Source organism: Desmodus rotundus, chromosome 3 (genome assembly GCF_022682495.2).
Source record: "Desmodus rotundus isolate HL8 chromosome 3, HLdesRot8A.1, whole genome shotgun sequence".
NCBI classification, from domain to species: Eukaryota; Metazoa; Chordata; class Mammalia; order Chiroptera; family Phyllostomidae; genus Desmodus; species Desmodus rotundus.
The window spans coordinates 84210700-84225765 of NC_071389.1; the positions used below are offsets into that span (position 1 = coordinate 84210700).

The 15066-nt window shown below is 40.2% G+C and overlaps 1 protein-coding gene across 1 annotated transcript in view; it reads right to left on the minus strand.

Annotated features, from left to right (window-relative positions):
* Positions 1–13200: 13200 nt before the first annotated feature.
* The window catches only part of F13A1 (coagulation factor XIII A chain), a 196191-nt gene continuing 194325 nt past the window's right edge, over positions 13201–15066 (minus strand). The window contains exon 15 of the mRNA XM_024552286.3: positions 13201–15035. Coding sequence (XP_024408054.2) covers positions 14882–15035 — 154 coding nt within the window. The 3' untranslated portion in view covers positions 13201–14881. The remainder of the gene's footprint in view (positions 15036–15066) is intronic.

Here is a 15066-nt window from a genome sequence, read left to right on the forward strand (position 1 = left end):
CTTCTGCTTGCTCTGGGCTGTCTTTGTTGTTGTTCCTCCAGTTCTTGTAGGCATAGGGTTAGGTTGTTTGTTTGAACTGTTTCTAACTTCTTAAGGTAGGCCTGTATTGCTATGAACTTCCCTCTCAGGACTGCCTTTGCTGTGTCCCATAGGTTTTGGGTTGTTGTGAGTTCGTTTTCATTTGTTTCCAGGAAGTTTTTGATTTCTTCCCTAATCTCGTTCTTGACCCATTCATTGTTTAATAGCATGCTATTCAGTCTCCATGCTTTTGAGTGTTTTGGGTTTTTACCCTTGGCATCCGTTTCTAGTTTCAGACCCTTGTGGTCAGAGAAGACGCTTGATATGATTTCAATTTTCTTGAATTTGTTGAGGCTTGCTTTGTGTCCTATCATGTGGTCTATCTTTGAAAAAGTTCCATGGACACTTGAAAAGAACGTGTATTTTGCTTCTTTGGGATGAAAAGCTCTGTATATATCAGTTAAGTCCATTTCCTCTAAGGTATTGTTAAGTGACACAATATCTTTGTTGATCTTTTGTTTGGAAGACCTGTCCATTTTTGATAGTGGGGTGTTAAAATCCCCTACTATAATTGTGTTGCTGTCAATATCTTTCTTGAAATCCTCCAAGATTTTCTTTATGTATTTGGGTGCTCCTATGTTGGGTGCATATATATTTACAATGTTTATGTCTTCTTGGTGGATTCTTCCTTTGAGTATTATGAAGTGACCTTCTGGGTCTCTCTTTATGGCCCTTCTTTGGAAGTCTATTTTGTCAGATATGAGTATTGCTACCCCTGCTTTTTTTTCCTGTCCGTTTGCTTGGAAAATTTGTTTCCAGCCCTTCACTTTCAGTCTGTGTAAGTCTTTTGTCCTTAGATGGGTCTCTTGTAGGCAGCATATGTGTGGGTCATGTTTTCGTATCCATTCAGCTGTTCTATGTCTTTTGATTGGAGCATTTAATCCATTTACGTTTAAGGTTATTATCGATAGGTAGTTATTCATTGCCATTATTTCCTACCTGTGTTCCTCTGTCTTTCTCTTTTCCTTCCTTTCCTTAAAGCAGTCCCTTTAGCATCTCTTGCAGAGCTGGTTTGATGGAGCTGTATTCTTTTAGACTTTTTTTGTCTGGGAAACTCTTTATTTGGTCTTCTATCTTGATTGAGATCCTTGCTGGGTAAAGTAGTCTTGGTTGCAGGCCTCTGGTTCTCATTACTTGGAATATTTTTTGCCATTCTCTTCTGGCTTGGAGCGTTTCCATTGAGAAGTCAGTTGCTAACCTTATTGGGGCTCCCTTGTATGTTACTTCCTTTTTCTCCCTTGCTGCCTTTAAGATCCTCTCTTTGTCTTGGAAATTTGCCATTTTAATTATGATGTGTCTTGCAGTGGGTCTCTTTGGGTTCCTCTTGCTTGGGACTCTCTGTGTTTCCTGGATTTGGGTGACTTTTTCTCTCCTCAGATTAGGGAAATTTTCCATCATTACTTTTTCAAACAGGTTTTCTATCCCTTGCTCTTCTTCTTCTCCTTCTGGTATTCCTATTATACGGATATTGTTACGTTTCATGTTGTCCTGCATTTCCCTTATTGCCTCTTCATTCTTTCTGAGCCTCTTTTCCTTTTCTTGCTCCTTCTGGGTGTTTTTTTCTACTTTATCCTCCAGCTCGCTGATCCGATCCTCTGCTTCATCAAGTCTGCTTTTAATTCCTTCTACTGTGTTCTTCAATTCAGAAATTGTATTCTTCATTTCCGCTTGGCTCTTGTTGATATTTTCTATTTCCTTTTTCATGTTGATATAGTTTGCAGTGAGTTCATTGTAGTTTCCTTGTAGTTTCTGGTAGTTCTCTTTGAGCTCAGAGAGCTCAGTGAGTTTCCTGATGACCATTGCTTTGAACTCAGTATCTGATAGTTGACTTGCCTCTTTTTCGGTTAGTATTCTTTCTGAGACTTCCTCCTTTCCTTTCATTTGGGAATTGTTTCTTTGTCTTCCCATTGTTTGTGAGGCTCTTCTTGTTGGCCTCTGCGTCTTAAATTGCTTTGTTCTGACTCCCTGGATTTATGATATGAACTTCTATGGTAGAATGCCAATGGGATTCGGTGGTGCTGTCTCCTTACTCTCCTGTGCTCACTGGTCTTGAGCTGACGTTTATGTGTTTAACACGGTCTAACTCTAGTCTTTTCAGCACTCCAGGTTTTGTTGTCTCACCTGTGGGAAAAAGAGAAAGGGGGGGCGAAAGAAAAGAAAAAAAAAAAACACACACACACATACACACAAAACAAACCAAAACAAAGATGGGAAGGAGGGAAAAAGGAAATAGGAAAGGAGGAAAGGAAGGAAGGAGGGAAGAAGGAATAAAGAAAGATCGGAGGCAAGATAAGAAGGAATTTTAGCAAAAATTAAAACATAGAAATAGATAAAAGAAGGCAGGAAGAAGACATAAAAATGGTAAAGGATGGGAGGAAGAAGGAATGAAAAAAAAGAAAAAAAGAGAGAGGAAGAAGGAATTCAGGGGGAAAGGAAAAAAAAGAAAAAGGATAAAAAAAAAAATCTTCTCTTGGCTTTAAACCGGTCAGGTTATTTCTGCTGGTGTCCTGTCTGTGCAACGGGAGGGGGTGGTTGGAAGGATTGGTTTCACTTTTCTCTCTTCCTGGGTCACACTCTTCGCTGTTTTGTAGGTGTGGTCCCTGGCAGTCAATCAGTCCGTTGATCAGCCAATCCAGCCGCTTTGGCTTGTGACGCGTGCGCGCGCAGCAGGGGAATCCAGCCGCTTTGGGTCTGTGACGTTATTTTGTGCCCTGAGCGCGCAGCCGGCGGACCAATCGAGCCGCCATGGCTTGGAACGCTGGTGCGCAGGTGGCGGATTCAGCCGCCTTGGGGTTAGGACACTCGCCAGCAGCTTTGTATTTGGAAAACAGGCACCCAGCTGGCCCTGTGCTTGGTGAGCGCGCGCAGCCCGCTGAGCCACAGGCTCTGTGCTTGGGGGCCCGATCCAGCCGCCCTGGGCTTGAGTCTCTCGGGCGGGCGGGGCCGCCCTGGGACTGAATCACGCGGCACTCGGTTCCGAGGTTTTGGGCCTGTGGGTGGAGCAGCTAGTCTCTGCTCCAAATTATCTCGGAGGTTTCAGGTGTGGGCGCCCCTCCGGGGTTTCAAGTGTGGGTCCCGTTCGCTAATCTGCTCGCGAGCGCGACCGGACCTCAGGTGAGCGTAGCAGTCCAGGGGTGGAGGGGGAGGGGCGCCAGGGGCCTCGGCTACTACCGAGAGTTCTCTAATTAGCCCCTGAGTGTCTCTATTTTCTTTTTCTTTTTGAGAAATTCCTCCTTTTCAAGCCCCCCTGGTCTAATCAAGCACCTGGCTGCTCACAGCGCAGCCTGGCCCTCTCCCAAGACTCCTGCCGCAGCCCCTGCGCCAGGGCTGGCGCTTCTGCCGCCCTTGTACCGAGCGGTCCTGGGTCCCGTGGACCTTATTGTCCTTGAGCATTCTTTTTACCGTCAGATCTTTCAGTGTCCTCTATCTTTGGTCTCTGATCTTCGTATATGCTGGAATACTGTTGGCTGTTCGCTCTGCTCCTCAGATCAGCTAGGTATTTCCCTGGCGTTGAGGGGAAGTGGACTCTGCTCCCACCTATGTTGCCGCCATCTTCACACTATGAATTAGCCTTTTAAGACTAAAATGATACTGTCTTCCAACAACTAACATGGAATGAAATCACTGTTGGTTTAAAGGGTAGATGACCTATACCATTAGAGATTTTCAAAAAGTGTATCTTTATTATTTAACTTCTAAAAAGCTTTTCACTCATCTTTTTCCTGTCTTTCCTTTCTCTTTATATATAATTAACAACTAATTGTGATAGAGTTAAAGAGAAATTATCATAAAAGTCAATGAAATTAGATCCTGCTATGAGTGACTACATATTTAGAGAAGGGCTATTGTCTCTATCTTAAGCTTCCTTAATATACAAATCTAGAATCCTTTTAGTGAGCTCTATAGTTGATGATGCTTTTGTGCTCAGCACAGCCAACATTTTAATTTGGATCCATTCAACAATCAGCCACAGCGAGGTCCTGTGTCTTTATTATCCTTTCCTGGAATTCCAAAATCTAGTTTTGTTTTTGTTTTTCATATGCATATGCAAATGAGCCATCATAGAGAGGGGCTGCACAGGGGAGGCAAAGATGCTGAGAACACTTCATAAAGGGTCAGGAAAAGGCAAGGGAGGGAGGGAGCTATTGTGAGTCTGAGATGAAATCTGTGAAAAGAGGTGGCATTGAGTCATGGTGTGTCAGTTTCCAGTCTGCTCTGGCCTCCCCCCCTTTCTCAGGACTTAGCCCCAATGCATCTACAATCAGGGGATATGTTGTCAGCACTGGTCTTTTGAGGCATAAGGAATTTTCTTTTTTTCATAGCATCATTTCCTTTAATATGTATTTCTCCAAGAACATAGTTCTCATACATTTAAAGCCTTAAGAATTTGGAAATAATAGACATCTATATTCAATTCCAAATGGGATATCTATATATCTGGAATTACAGGCTTTTTCTTTCCCAGAAAATTACTCCACAGGAGGTGAAAGGACAGACACAAGAATGGAGTTTTAAACATCACTCTTTCTGTCCAGAGGTGGTGTTTTTTCTGCTCTGTTAAGATGAAGGACAAAGAAAGTGGCAATTATATCACCAGCCCTTAATGCCTTATTCTTTATAAAACACACATTACTGAATATTCTATGACCTTCAGTAGCGTTATAGACTCTGGGGACTGAACCTTCAGACTAACAGCCTGGTTCAGCTCTGAAACACAGAAGACTTTTTACCGCTCCCTGGTGGATAAAGTCAGAGAAACGTGGTTCCCAAGGACCAATGCCAACGAGCCAGAAATTTGGTAATCTTTGGAGGATGTGAGGTGAGAAGGTGGAGCAAAATTAAGTAGATGTGGATTGCTAAAGTAGGGGACAGTTTGGTACCCCTCTTATTCAAATGTCCTGGCTTCCTATATTATAGTGTCCCCTGTAAGGCCCAGGTCCTTCACTATATTCACTCTGGTCTACCACTCTGGCTTACCCTTCCTACCCATGGGTTCCTAACACTTCCCTTGCTAAAGAAGGGGTCCCTCCTCCAGCTAACTTTGAGGGACAATAATTCTTTATCTCATCATATGGGGTTCATCTGTCTTGTTCTTGACAACATTCCTACTGCCCCCTCCTGCCCCGCTGCCCCCAGCCCCCAGACCTGCCTTCTTATCCTAGCTTTCTAAAAGCTTATCCATATTCTGGGTAGTGGTTAGCTAGGAGTAAGTCTATGTAACACAGAGTACCATGTGTTTTCCAAGGAGTTTATGCCTCCAATACATATGCAGTGTGTTTTGGAACTCTAACTCTTCCAACCTGCTAATATGATGAACAGTCATTTTTGCACCCGGGACTGTTATTAGTTGCCTAGACCTTAACATCTCTTTGATTCCAGATCTTTATTTTCTGGTCTTTTACAACATCCTCTAGTTGTTAATTGGGAGGCAAATGTCATTAAAAATGGGTACTTAGATACTGTGGAAAAGGCCTGAATCTAACTAATGAATTGGGAAGTCTCTCACTCCATTTGTTCCTCCTTCTACCAGCTTTCACTTTTGGCATTCGAAGAACATATTGTCTTTATCTGAGAAAAACACTTGGCTAGAAAGGCATACTGATAAGGCTTAAATTATGAGATATGAGTAAGGTAATAAAGTTCTTATTTACATACACAATCCATGAATGACACAGTGAGTATTTTGGCTCTTAGTGTTGGTGGGGAGATGTTAGGTGTTATAGTATCTCAAATATAGAATAGTATAATAATAGATTCTTGGAAATCATCTTTAGGAATCATCTTATCCCTTCTTTTGCCTAGTTTAGCAATCCTTAGCAAACCATTCCCACCGAGTGCTGGATGGGCTGGGTGCTTAGCCTGCTTGGACATCCTCAGTTTGGGGCTCATTACCTTGAATTGTTGTTTGGTCTATGGTGGTAAATTTGTGGGAAATGAGTATTTGTGGGAAGGTAAATACATAGTTTCTAGTTGTGCGATAGAAAATGAAAGCTCAGCTTCTTTCTTCTGTTAGCCTTATCTCTAAATTCTCTAAACCTCATCCTGAGCTCCAATCTTAGCAACAGAAGGAGCTTAGAGTGACTGATGTTTTCTGCAGAATTGTTTAAAATCATTTTGGCAGTAGTATGAGGAGAAAAAAGGACTATTTCTGAATCTCTGATTATTTTTTTGAGTGTGCTTGAGCATGAGAAAATGAGAGCTATGTTGTTGGGAAACTTGTTTAACATTCAGTTTAGGATGATTCAGAATATTTCATTTCTAGGGAGGGGCGGATAGACAATAGACTATGCTCAACTGAGCTGTGCTCAATGGCTGAGTTCTGATTCTCATTTCATATTGACCCTGGTTCCCTTTGATATTATTTAGGCTTTTATACCTAGGCCAATTCTTGGAGGTGGAATGGTAAAGAGAAAACAAACTGTCTGGAAACAGAGGACTTTGGGATTTTAGTGGTATGAAAAATGCTTGAATGGGAGTAACCAAAATGACAGAGGGCAGCCTGAAGGAGTCCAGGGAGGGTAGCGCTTCATCTCATTCATTCATTCATTCATTCACCAAATTCTTATTGACAGGCTACTCTGTACCAGGCACATAGTGGTGCAGGCACCAGAACCACACAGTTCCTTTTATAAGTTGAAAATAGATGTTTCCTAAATGGGATCTATTTTAGTCAGTTGAGATTGTTAGTCATTTTTGGCAAAGAAAATCATCGTGATGGGTCAGTCAGATATTACAACTTCTTTCAACATTTGGTAGAAATTGTCAGGGAAGCCATGCCAAGGCATAACAGAGATGAAAAGAGATAATTAACTTTAAACTTAAGGGTATTATTTTTCTGCATGTTAACATATGGTCTAACATATAATCTCTGTTGTATTTACTGGTTTTCATATACAATGAAGCACATCCAAGTTGAATGAGACTAAATATTAATGGTGAAAGACATTTGTTTTTCAGGTTCTTTTCTAAGCTGTGTCTAAAATGTGATACTGAAGTGAAAACAGCACCTCCTCCCTCCCTGGCATCTAGATACTGCCTTCTTAGCTAGAGAAGTAGACTAGCAGGGCGGAGGCTTGTTTTGGTCCAGTCAGATGATGGTCTTTCAGGAGATGAATCCTGAAACTTGATGGCTTCTGTTAGGAAGGAAGGACCTCCAGTACTGTGTATTAGAACTCAATAAATATTCAAGGATAGCCTCTTAGGCCAAGGAAGGATGCTATGAAAAAAATGTCTGTATAGCAAGATCCTTGATTTCATCTTGGAAATTCTAAGAATAATTTTTCCATAAATTGAGGTATAACTAAGATCACCCTCAGTGATCACTGCGTCCTAATATTCATGCCCTGTGTAATTCTCTCCCCTTAACTATGGGCTGGACCCAGTGACTCACTTTTAACAGAATATGACAAAAATTATAGGGTGTCATTCTGAGTTTAAGTAACAAAAATATTTTGGGTTCTATCTTGCTTGGCCTAGTTTGCTCTCTTGCTTTCTCACTGTGATGGAAGTCAGGTATGAGGTTGTGAGCTGTCCTATGGGAAGACCAGCATGACAGGGAACTGAGAGAGGCCTCCAGCCACCAGCCAGAGAAGAATGGAGGTCCTCGGTTTGCGGGTCTGCAAGGAATCCATGAATGAGCTTAAAAGCCAGAGTCTGTCTCCCAGAGGACACTACGGTCATGGCTAACCTTGATCACAGACTTGTGAGAAATCTTGAGCCAGAGCACCCAGCTAAGCCACATTTGGATTTCTAATTTTTTTGTTGGAGGGGGGTGGTATTTTGAATACTATGAATATTCTTGAATACTCTTATCTTTTGGTGAATATATGTAAAAATTTCTGTTTAGACATATACCTAGGTGTGGAATTACTGGGTCACCACCTGAAGTCATTAGTAGATAATGCCAAATAGTTTTTGAAAGAAGTTGGACCAATTATGCTCTTACCTGCAGTGCCCAAGACCAATTTAGTATTTCACTATTTTGGCTGGACTGTTTGTTCCTCTCAATTCAGCACAGGACGAAGTATGCCATAAGATTTTAATGGCATATTTTATTAGTAGTAATACTAATAAAAAGAATCATAACAGTGAAGGTACCTTTTGGATACCGGATTACTTAATGTATTAATTTTTGAAGAGCCATATATATACAATCAGTACTTATCTGTAATTATTTTGCATGTATTGATCACTAACAGAACAACACATTAAGTACTCGTTAGAATGGCTGTCTTTAAATTAGGTTTTGTAGGAGATAATCAAGAGTAAGGAATAAAAATAGTCAAAGTAGAATTCTCTTATGTTCTCAATATTAGGTTACTTAGATGAGCTCAGGCTTTTCTTTTTTTAGCTAAAATTTCTCAAATAACGACCTTAACTTTTTGCTCAACATTGCTAGAGAATATATTACTGAATCCTATTTTTTATCATAGAGAAAGGTTTTATTTTATACTTATTTTTCAATTTTATGTCATTAATATGACTTTGTTGATCTATCTGGGCTTTTAGCATTGTATGCTTGATGGAGCTAATTGGGATATTATTGAAGATACTAAGCATTTCTTTTAATGATCAGCATAAAAGGCAGATTCCTTTATTAGAGTTATACATTTTGAATTCATGGTTATGGGCAAGATAAAAGAATAATACTCATGAGCTTGTCCTTGCATCTATAATAAAAGCAATGTATGAAAAACAAACAAATACAGATATCCATATTTGACATATGGGTAATAGCTATGAGAAACTGGCACCAGAAATAGTAAAGGTTAAGTGAATGATAAAATATTATGTCATTATGGTAGGAAAACATTCAAAACCCATATTAAATGCCATAATTCATAATGTAAGAAAACACTCTACTAAGTTTAGGACTCTCTCTTCTGAGGAAAAGGTATAGAATGACAAATTAGATGCTCTTCTGCTTTCTAAGGACCATGTAGTCCTGCTGAGCACAGGCAAGAGCAATGAGGGTACATGAGAGAGACTAACTCCAGTGCCTCTGTCAGGGACCATGGGGAGGTGACCTCCTGTGTGTTTTGGAGGGTGCTTTGATGAAAGACTCTGCCTGGAGATGTGGGGCCCAGCTGTGGCACAAAGCCTCTTGTAGAAGAGAGGCTGGGCAGAAGAACTGCTGCTCATTATGGCCACTGGTGAGTGCTGAGGACACATTTCTAGAGGATAAGACTGTTTTAGGGTCATGCCATCAACTGCAGCAAAATGGTGACATATCCTACCTCCATGGCTACTTTATGACTCATCTTTAATGAGAAACTCTGGTTTCAGGCCATTATTTAACTTAGCTGTAGCAGTGACCACAAACTTTTAGTGTAACTACATGAAAAGAAATTATTTTTTTTCCTATTGTGTTTCACATAACACAGTTAGTGAACTAAATCAGTGTAGACCTCTGTGCAAATCAAGACATGTTTGAATGTTCAGGGAGAAAAAAATGGAATATAGCTTCATGACCCGACCATTTGACTATTTCCTAGTGTTTTAGCTCATGGAAAAGCTGGGGTTTTGTGGGTGGTAGAGGGTCTGACATCTCTTTGAGGTTCTCAATGGAACAGTTCTATTTCCTAAGTCTTTGTGAAAGGACAATGTCATCCTTCATCATTGTGCCCTCTCTCTTAACTTCAAGTTAGCCAAATCTTGATGGACATGAAGGTGATGAAGTGTCCAGAAAACCATAGCCTAAAAGGAAGAGTTAAAAACACTGGCAATACTTAAATTAGTTAGATCTCTTCAAATCTACAGAGGCTGTTGAGTAATCTCAAACATAGTGGCTTAAAAATAACCATTTTACATATCTCATAATTTTGTTGGTCAAGAATTTGTGCAAGGCTTTGCGGAGCACATTTTCTGCTCTCAATGGTATTGACTGAGATCACTTGATAGCATTCAGCTGGTGGATGGACTGGTATGGAGGGCCCAAGATGGCTTCATTTTCATGACTGGGGCCTTGGCATGGGTAGCTGGAAGGCTGAGCTCAGTGAGGATGGCTGACCAGAGCATCTACATGTATATTCTCCAGTATGGCATTTTCAAAGTAGTTGAACTTTCACGTGGAAGCTCAGGACTTCCATGGAAAGGATTTCAAGAGACAAGAAGTGAAAACTGCCAGTTTCCCAAGGCTTAAGCTGAGAACTGATAGTGTTGTTTCTACCACTTTCCATCTGTCAAAGCAATCACAGAACTGACTAGAATCAAAGGGAAGGGAGAGAAGTTGGACCCTACCTCTCAACTGGAGGAGTAAGGATATTCTCTGGTTATTGATGCTCTATCACTTTTACTAAGAGGAATACTCACTAGGACCCCTTATGTTTGAAACTTCAGGGATGGTGAAATATTGCTTAGATAATTACTTAAGTCCTAGAATAATGATTAATTAATGTGAAATGGGAGTTCAGGAATTGTATCAGCAGTAAGCTTACCAAGCATCTTTTAAAAAATGTCCATTGTTTTTGGAGTTAGAAAATGCTCACTGTAAGTCCTGGCAACTGAGGTTAGCACAATTTCCTATAAGTTTTCCTACGGCAATTAAGGAGCTTTCCCCACCTCTTCTCATGTATTCATTTATGTGTTTGTTTTTAAAGAATGAAATCTGGTAGACATATTCAAAATATGTTGTTGTTATTGTTGTCTTGTTTTCATTTTCTTAATAGAGTCTTATGAAAGCAAAACCGAGTCTAAATCCATTGAGGTGCTAGCACAGAAGGAAAACCTTGTTGTAAGATGGGAAGCGTCTTTAGAAGCAGCTGGATTTCTTGAGTACTGAGTTGAAGAGCTTTGCCTTTGAGGCAGAAGTGAGCATGGCCCTCAAAAAGAGATTGAGTATTTATCATTCCCTTGGCTACCCACTGTTAGCCTCTAGGAAGTTGGTTGTCGCATACTTGTATCAGTTTTTGAAATGGGCAGCTCCCCTCAACATGCTACCTTGTCCACTTTATCTACATCTCATTTCTCATATTTGAGCCCAAATGTAGCTATATCCCAATCTTATACCTCCCTCACTGACCTAAGTTAGGCATTCTACCCATACTCTCTTGGCCTTGACCTACCTATAGGTTTTAGTTCTGCATCCAGTGTGTTATTAGCATTTTCTGTTACCCTCCCTCCATGACATGCCTAGAAGGAACAAATTCTCATTCATGGAAGTGCTCCAGCTCCTGCATTTCTGTGGCTAGAAGTCTTTGCAGATAGTTTCTCACACATGACCCCATGAATGATTATGGTGAATATGGAAAACACTGCCTCTGCTTGCTGGATTTTTATGCCCAGCTAATTGCAGTTCTCTAAAAGGGCCATGCTCTTCCTGTCCTCTAGGCTATTACATGAGTTCTTCTCTGTCAAATTATCTCCGACCTACCTCCTATTCTTTTTTTTTTCCCAAGAGTCTATTTAAATATTTTCCCATATTCTTGCAGATTTGGGGGAAGGCCTTTTCATGCATTTTTTTCTATTTATTTCTATAGTACTCTGGACATACTTGAATTAACATATCTATCCTTTGTACTTTATTCATGTATCTGGCTCCTATGATGGCTTGTGACTTCTTCCTTGGTAGAGACCATGGGGTTTCCAAAAGCTCTTCCACTAGAGCTTTTGAATAACAAAGCTCTAGCATGATACCTAATATTCAATAAATACTTTCTGAATTCATGTCTGAATGTATTTATTAACAAATGGTTGGGTGGTTAGATGGATGATTGGAATAAAGAATGGACAGGTGGTTGGAAGGCTGGCTGGCTGAATCATGGGAGGATGGCTGAATGGTAGAAAAGGTGAATGAATGGACAGTTGGTTGACTGACTACTTATCAATTTGTAGTAATATTGGATGGATGTTCATAAATGAGTTTGTACCTAGAATTCTGTGACTTTTAATTGCCACTCAGTCTAGCACAAACTTCATTTCCCCCATATTACTATTATTTATGTGCACACATTTTTGTCTGTTATACTACAGTTCTTCAGTGAGTCTTGAAGTTAGTTTTAAATTAGGAATCTTAAAACTCTGGGGAGATTAGAGATTTAAAGAGTACACAGAAATCCACCGCCTACTCCCACCCCAGTTAATTTGCCATGATACATGGCTTCTTAGGCCTTTTTTAAGTTCTTCATCAATAGTTTGGAAATAATTACATTACTCCTTTTACAGATTGGTGAAGTAAAATTATTTGAATAAACCCCACATATATTTTTTATAATATCTATCTATCTCTCTAGTTATCTATCATCTATCTATCTATCTATCTATCTATCTATCTATCTATCTATCTATCTATCTTAGTTTTGCATGTGTTGTTATTAAGGTTTGCTTGATATATCCCCCAGAAGAACCTTGGGGAAATGTAAGTATTGTTATCCCTCTTTAGTCATTGAGGCTATAAACATAAATAAGGATTTGTTCAGAAGCACAGAGAACTAGCATAGCCAGAAACTAGGATTCAGAATTTCTGCTGCTATCTGTGATACATTGCTTACTATTGCCAAATACAATTTGTAGAGCAACAGTGTTATTACACAGTATAGGATCCCAGCTATCAAAAGAGTTGGGCTGGCTCTAAGATAGGCATAGCAAATAGATTTTGTGTGCCAACTCCAAATTAGTTGGTAATAGTTTCCTGGAGTACTGTGTTGAGAAGAACTCTGAGGCTCTATCTGAGCTACAATTGTTCAGTGATGACTGCCATAAATCAAGGCTCTCCTGTGAATATTTGCCATATATTTTTTATCTGGTTTAAGACCACAAAAGGTGTTCATTATGATAGATGTTCATGCTAGCTTGTCCACTGGTTCACCCTAATGGTTCATGAGATCATTCATGAAAAAGTTTCTACAGATATTTTGCAGTTTCTAGAAGCCAATTTTTGAACTAAATATGTAAATATCCTCCTTCTGTGAATGTAGTTAAAATATAGAGAGAGCAGTGAGGAAAGCTAACTGTGACATCAGTACCTATTAGAGTCATTTTTTTTTTTGAAAGGAGAAATGCTTGTCTTCCTATCCAGGAGGATTATCCACTACTATAGGAGGGTGATTTATTGAGCAGTTGTAATTAGTAGTATGTCCTATTGAAAATTGAAAGCATTCACTTCTGTGCAGATGCAAATACAATCAGATTAACTTTATTTTAAGCTTTGATTACATTCTAGTTAATAAGAACATACTATGTTAAGGCAGTTTAACAGTCTAGCAAAATGCATTTAATTTTAAAATTGGATATTGGAAGGCTTGGCAAATGCTGGGAGATTATTCAATAGCGTTAGTATGATGTTCCTATGGGGACCAGCTACCCTCATGGACTCCTGGTACTGAAGGCTCAGGAACAGTCTCAAAGGTTGAAATGTGGTTATATAGACCAGGGAATTCCATTCTGGCTTCTTCCTCAGGTTTCTTCCTGCTGTTTTTTGTTTGTTAAGAAGCACAATCTGCTGATCCAACTCACACCCTAGGCATATCAGTGGATAATTCTGACCATAAATCAGCCTTGCAAATAAATACCCAGCAGTCTTGTCTGTTGAAACCTTGGAGCACAATACAAATGATAGGGCAGCAGTACTACTGGCTATTTGCAAGGCGAATATTGCCTCTCAGCACCTGACTGATGAGCTGAGGTCTCTACATGGGTGATGTGAAGGACAAGAAAGAATTAGTGGCTGCCCACCCTCCCTCATGTTTGGTCACTTAATCTGCCAGCTTGTCCAAATTGTTGGGCTTATTCTTATTGTATCTCTGAAAATATACCTGGGTCTGCATTATTATGCAAAGATGATCTCATAGAGACAGGTGAAATATAATCACTAATTAAAGAGATTAATTCTTCATTCCTCCTGTCCCAAGCCAGCCTCATTACTTTCCAGTACAGGCGTACTTGCATTATTTTACAAATTGAAGGCAAGACCCTTCACCACCACAAAGGCTGCAACTCGTTTTATTGGGATATTCACTTTATCGTGGTGGTCTGGAAGGGAACCTGCAATGCTTCTGAGGTATGCCTGTACTATAGCCCCCAAAAGGGATAAAGAAAGGGCTATTAATCCTTGCTGATCAGGCCATGATGTGATACCTCCCATAAAACACCATAAAACTACATTATTTAATAGATCTGAGTATTGCACCTGCTTTCTTAGCTCCTCTTAGGTGATTAAGTTTCTCACAAATGCAATTTGTTAATATGGGACCACATCTTCTCACAAGGTAAATCTGTGAAATTTGGCAGGCAGTTGCTTTGCTGCAGGTGCAAGATGAAAGACCTTTCCCTGGCTTTGCCAAGAAGACAAATGATGCTGTACTCAATCCATGGGAAAAATATTCTGACACGGAGGGCAGAACCTGTTTCTATGAAAGGAGAATAGAATTCTAGGGTTTGAATCATGTGCTTCCCTACTTTGGGGGGAGTATGTTACCCTTAAGGGCTGAGTGGAGGACCAGAAGTCTTACATGAGGCCAGGTATTAAGCGAATCCCCTTACTAAGGGAAGTCCTCTGATATTTGAAGCTGCAGCCATTTGTGATGATAAATGATGACTTTTATGATCTATGAGAGCTTAATTAGGGCTTAATTAAAGCTAATGTTCAGAATCCTTTGAAAGATAGAGCCATTACAAACTAACTTCCACTCTGAATAGCCCGGGTTTGGAAAGTGTGTCTTTGCATTCACCCTTTGGTGCCCTATCCAGTCCTGTCTGGGTGTTCATGCCTAAGTTAAAGCAAGAGCTGACTATTTTTGCATTAGCATTTCCTTAGGCAAGACTAGAAGAAGCCAAGTGCTTGGTTCCCTCTCAGCCTCCTGTGCATTTAGACAGAAGGTTGTCTTTGAATCTGCAAATTCAGCTCGCCATACACATGTCTCAGGGAGTCACTGGTCATGCTGGCTATCAGCTTCCGAGGGCCGGAGACCCAAGGACGACACACTTCTTCCCACTGCACAGTGGAGTTGGGCCGGATTTCACTGAAAGAATGAAAAGAGAGGAAAGGTTTTA